Source organism: Austrofundulus limnaeus, unplaced genomic scaffold (genome assembly GCF_001266775.1).
Source record: "Austrofundulus limnaeus strain Quisiro unplaced genomic scaffold, Austrofundulus_limnaeus-1.0 Scaffold7, whole genome shotgun sequence".
NCBI classification, from domain to species: Eukaryota; Metazoa; Chordata; class Actinopteri; order Cyprinodontiformes; family Rivulidae; genus Austrofundulus; species Austrofundulus limnaeus.
Genome location: NW_013952409.1, coordinates 961,467 through 967,581, shown reverse-complemented (window position 1 = coordinate 967,581; position 6,115 = coordinate 961,467). Strand labels below are relative to the sequence as shown.

Below are 6,115 nucleotides of genomic sequence, written 5' to 3'. Positions count from 1 at the left end.
CCCCCGACCAATGCCCCGATCACCCCCCCTCCACTCGGGGACAATGGTCCACTTTGAAAGAGAAGCAAGAAGAAAGAGGAGCCCGGTGTCACAGAATTGCCTGTTTGCTGACGGAATCTTTAAAAGCAGCACCTCATAAATCAAAAAGGAACATAATAGTCATTGTTTCTCCAAGAGKTGCTGAAATCCCCCTCCTCTTCTTTTTTTTTTTTTTTGGCTTCTTTGGCAGCAAGAGTGGGTAAAGTCAGGGGTGGAGATTTTTTATTTGAGTGGCCCTTTTCTTGTCGATTTGCCGCCTTTTAGGAGTCCATCACCACCCCCCTTTTTCTTTTCTCCCTTAGTGTCAGACCATCCCCTTGTTTTATGGTTCTGCAACCCCCAACACTAGATGTTTTTTTTTTTTTTAAATAAAAGAGAAACCTTCTCTGAGCTTGGATCAGCATAATCTGTCATTGTATCTGAGGTATCTGATGGTCGTGCTGAAAATCAGGTTATAAGGGGAGCCATCTCTGTTCAGTCGTGGACACTTTATATATGTTGGCAGAAGTGTTTACAAAACACTCGCTGGCTACATCACCATTGTGCACCAAGAAAAAGACAAATATCGTACAGTATGAGTCAAGCATTGGGTTATAACACCTTGTATTAACAGTTAAAGGTTGCGTCACATCTTTTTTTTTGACAGTGTACATGTGTTTGCTTTTTTTTTCGCATCCAGGAATGCTTTGCTAGCTCTGTCTTGCTCCTGGAAAAAAACCACATGCACGATCTGTTTTGATTTCAACGGGCTATTAATGAGCTTTTGGGAACAGAATCGCATTCCCTCCGTTTGCTCCATTCATCCCTCCGATGTGTCAGCAATCAAGTTGTTATCATAATTAGATCACTGGCACTGCGTGAGCATCACACAAATCTGCCAACACCGTTTCCATAAAACACTTTATTGCTCACCCAACGTTACCTTAGATGCTTTCTCGTTTCCCTCCCTTCACGAGGAAGGTTTCTGCACACGGATGTGTGCATTTCCAGAGAGCTGATGTTCCATGAATTAGCCATGAGCTAGATGGACATGAACTAGATTCCAGCTTTTATGGCATATTTCAAAGCAGGCGAATCTCTTGGGAACAATTTCAGGTTACTGGGTTCGCAGGAAGTGTGCATCCTTTACCTTTTTTGAGTTTATAAACGTGTTGATTTACAACAGATTTGAACGYGGATCTGCTGTCAACGTATCAAACAACAGAGTGGCCTCAGTAGCCGTGTTTCCATCAACGTTTTTATGCACATTTTGAGGTATTGCATTAGAAAAGGTTGATGGAAACAGCAAAATTCGGATAAACTTCTTCAAAGTCCCCAAAAAAAGGTTACACTCGCTTGAGGTTGTTTTTGGATTTTCTGAAAAAGAGCTAATGTGCAAAAGAGTAGATGGAAACACATTTGCCGAATGAGTTCTGACATGGTGAACATTTACCTCACATCATGATCAACTGTTTCTGCTGTCGGCGCCTTCATGGATATTCCCATAATGATTGCATTTCTTTTTCTACATCTCCAGACAGAACGTAGCATCGTCAATACTAGCTGATACGACAGAACAATTACAACTTACCRGATACAACTCTTTCCAGTGTCCCGAGGTGTGTGGTCCCTGCTCGTTTGCCACCTCRACTTCCTGTTTGTTACAACGATGCGTAACGACAGTGTCTAAAGAAATTATGCTTTGCGTAGTCTGGTTGATTCTCTCCAAACTAGTAGATTGAAATGTGCCTAATAGAGCTGCGCCGTATGACCCAAATTTTATACGTATCACGGTAGTGCTGGGCGGTATGACCTCAAATCCATATCACGGTATAAATTGAACCTCTTCACGGTAACTGTATATATCGCTGTAGAAAATTATAAAAAGTTAAGATAATGTAATTTTGAGCATTTTGTTTGCAGAAAACTGTAATCTTAATTAAACCCAACATTTTTTGCTTTAATATCTGCCTGCCAAACAATGAGCTTCTGCCTGCTGAAAATCAGCTGCTGCTCTGCTGCGCGCTCATCTTTATCATCTTCATCATCAGAGCAGAAGCCYACTTTACATTAGGAAGATGGATTTACGACTGAACGAATGTCCACGTCTTTTTTTTATAATCTCTGTGGGTAACAATACAAAAACTTTTTTTCTCCGACAATTGGGTGTGAAAAACTACAGTTAAAGCTTCGCTCTGCGCGACGTGCAGCGAGAGGGGGGAGGGAGGGKGAAAATGATCCCTCGACACGACGTAACTTTTCTACAGCGGGAGGAGAAAATTTTGAGGATTTATTCTCTCTATACGCGTTTTTAAAACGCTAGAATTTCTTCACTGTATTTCGAACTCCTCCTGCTCAGTTGTCTCTGCACTCGCAGCCCTGTTGATACAGGTGCGATGACGTAATGACGATATGACGGTAGAGTATAAATTTCTACCGTAGGCCAACTTCATACCGTTTCTACCATCTACCACCTATACCGCACAGCCCTATATCACGGTATTTTCAACGGTAACACCGGTTTGACGGTATTTTTCTTTTCATCACAGCTCAGCTGATGATAAAATGTACAAACCCTGCTTATTGACTTTTTTTCTTTTACTGTACCTCTGTCTGTGTCGCTGTTTCTCTCCTCTGTGTCTTTYCTTCTCTACCAATGGTTGGAGATAGTACTCGCGCATTTTTTGGTCCGGTCGTGAAGGAGGAGAGTTCAGAAACAATTATGATCGGGTTTATTGTTTTATGTTATTTAATAAATCTTATCAGGARGACTCACCTTGCACACCAGTCATTTCCAATTCCACTACATACTACCTCCCACGGGCTTTTCACAATAGAGCCACGTTGAGTCTCCATCAGCGTAACGTCTCCATATTAACTAATCGCGTTAAATCTAACCGTGCACGTCACTGAAGAGGTGTTTACTACGTTCAGCGATTGCAAAAACGGGATGTTTTTTTTAACATCAGTCAATATAAGCAGCAGAATCACCACTCGCTGCTGCAACTAGCTGCTCCAAAAATGACATTGGCATGCTAACTCATGTAGCAATGCTGCGAGGAAAAGTGTCCCCCAGGAAACAMTTCACTGGCGGCCGTGACGAAACGTTCCGCTTTTTAAACTGGTATGTCCAGTATTCAGAAAATACACATCATAACAAAAATAAAAACCGGTATTCAGTACAAAACGGTATACCGCCCAGCACTATGTCTAAGTARATTTTAAAAGTTTGCTCAAATGGAATGGATGGAAACATGGATATTAAGAGCTCTATCTCTGCTGTCGTTCTCTTGTACGTTTATTAATGTGCATTGTTTAATTTTGAGTGTCTGAATACTTAATGAAGTAACCTCAGACAAAGAGTAAGGCATCAGATCAGAGCAAACTGTGAATTCTGCTGACAATAACCTGCCGTTTTCTCAGATTACACTGACCTGGCATTAGGAAGCCTGGAGTCTGATTGATATCTGGTTCAATTTTAGGGCTGCGGTTCATGTGAAACATCTTTCACGTAACGGTCCGGTTTATAATTTTAAAAGGTCTTCTCTACACTGAAAGKCAGGAAAAAAAACCCTCATCTCATGTGGATCACACTGGCTGGGCTTCTTCCTGGTGCTGGGGCCAGAGTGGGAAAGGTGATACCCCTCTCAGTGTCAGTCAGACCGCTTTTATCGCCTTCACCATAAATTAGCCTCAGCGGTTTGCCACCAATTCTGAAATCTAATGCTGAGGGAGCACTTTTRCTTCAAAAGCAGTTGCTCTAAAGAACCGTTTGGTTCTGCCTGCATGTGTGTGAAAGGACCARCACCTTTGGCCTTTTTCTATAGTTTCCTACAACAAGCTTTATCTTCTTTTAGAGTGTTTTTTCTTCTTCTTTTTCTGTGGGTCTTTAGTTGGCGGTGATACCATGCTCTACACTTGAGTGCAAAACAGATTATGTCTGTTGAACCTAACATGGACACCTCCGTTCAGAAATACTTATAATCAAAATGCAGAGGAAGTATTGTAACTAAGAGTAAGGTGGGGGAACTTCACTCTTAATCCCTAATATGGTTAAATGAAGGTTTTGCTGAGTTTGATTGCACCGRAAATAAAAGGTTTTCTGTGTTTTGTCAGAGGTGAGCTGACTGAGTGACTGAGCTTGTTGGTGTTGGAGAGCTGCCTGCACTAATAGCTTAACAACCCTATAATAAAGCTAAACAGGCTCAGTGAGTCATTGATTGCAGAACGACGTACACTGCATCAACTTGATTACGTTGTGCAGGACTTTTCTCAGATTTTTACCTTCTCTTAATCTTTTTGTGTCTTCTTTTTTTCTTTCTTTCAGGGATCTGATGCCAAAAACTCTGGAGGGCCAGATCACCATGGAGAAAACCCCCAGCTACTTTGTGACCAGAGAAGCTCCGGCGAGGATCTCCGCCATGTCCCGGGACACCAAACTAATCGTGGTGGTGAGGGACCCGGTAACCAGGGCTATCTCAGACTACACCCAGACTCTGTCCAAGAAGCCTGATATTCCCTCTTTCGAGAGCCTGACCTTTAAAAACAGGACTACGGGTCTCATCGACACCTCGTGGAGCGCCATCCAGATTGGCATCTACGCCAAACACCTGGACAACTGGCTGCAGTACTTCCCCATGGACCAGATCCTGTTCGTGAGCGGCGAGCGTTTGATCAGCGACCCCGCCGGAGAGCTGGGCCGGGTCCAGGACTTCCTAGGCCTGAAGAGGATCATCACGGACAAACACTTTTACTTCAACCAGACTAAAGGGTTCCCGTGTCTGAAGAAAGCAGAGGGCAGCAGCAAGCCCCACTGCCTGGGAAAAACCAAAGGGCGAACCCACCCGAACATTGATCCTGAGGTGGTGCAGAGGCTACGGGACTTCTACAGACCCTTCAACATGAAGTTCTACCAGATGACTGGACACAACTTTGGTTGGGATTGAATTCAAAGTTGTGAAAGACATTCATTTTTTTTTTATTATTTTTTTCTATGTAATTCATTGGCAAGAAGTGGAGATATTGCTATATATATGTAAAATGTACAGAAATCTATTTTATAATAATTTATTTTTATTTCTAAGCAATTAATTCACTAAGCTGCCTAACCAGATTTGTGCGTAACATCTGACACGCCTGTTTTTAACATTCCTCATCCTAGATTTTGTTTTATTTTATTTTTTGGTTCACTCTTGGAAACTCGGCAAATGCTGTCATTTTTAAAAACCGGGCCATAAACTAGAGAAGCAGCATGTTACGTGTGCAGAGTGCTCCCAGAGAAGTGGAGGACACCGTTCCACGTGCAGCTTTGTATTTGCAATGTTCTTTTAATCCTCACATTTGGTGTTTTGGTTCATTTCTGCAAACCAGTTTTCGTATTTATTGGTCTCCTGTCCCATTCCACTCAATAACTCTTTGACCAAGAGGCCTAATTGATACTCATTGTGTCGCTCGTGCTTAAAGTATACAGCTGCCCTTTCATTCTCAGCGCTCCCGCTGCCTGCTCTAATGAACGACCCATCCATCAAACGGTAAATCCCATCTCGGACCACATCAGGCCCCCATGTTAACATTATGCTAATCGGGTAAAAGGTAACTGGCAGATCGATCGAGCTCCCGCTTCCTAACTCCCGCCCCACTCCTCGACTAGAAGCCGRGCTGGCTCGGAGCCAGACTCCTGCCCCATCCGCTCAGTTCAAAGGRCGCGCAAAGTCTCAATCAAATTTCCTTTGAGAGGTATTTGATTTGTTGAGGAGAGGAGAGCTGAATTTCAGCGGGTCATGAGTGTGTGCCTTGTTTCCACTGTCTGATTGAAAACCTTTTGCGTGAGGCTGCAGAGCCGTATCTGCCGGGCATCTTGCATAAAGGTAGAGGCGATGACAAAACTGTTCTGCCTGACTGAAATGGCACTCGTTCAAACAGAAGGAGTCCACCGGGCTTCATCTTGCAATCACACACTGATGGGATCAAAGCAACGCGAGCGGTTTTCACAAAGCGGGAATAATCTCAGGCAAGGGTCCGTTCAAATCTCGCGTGCCATCATGCATGGCCTATATAGCTTATGCCTTATCCACCGTTGTCATCCTCACATTTCACC

At 43.3% G+C, this 6,115-nt stretch overlaps 1 protein-coding gene across 1 annotated transcript in view; it reads left to right on the top strand.

Moving 5' to 3' along the window:
• The window catches only part of LOC106535267 (heparan sulfate glucosamine 3-O-sulfotransferase 3B1), a gene marked incomplete at its 5' end in the record, with an annotated part of 109,381 nt that extends 103,925 nt beyond the window's left edge, over positions 1–5,456 (top strand). The window contains 1 exon segment of the mRNA XM_014032237.1: positions 4,346–5,456. Within this exon segment, the coding sequence (XP_013887691.1) occupies positions 4,346–4,964 (619 nt within the window).
• Between the last annotated feature and the right edge of the window lie 659 nt (positions 5,457–6,115).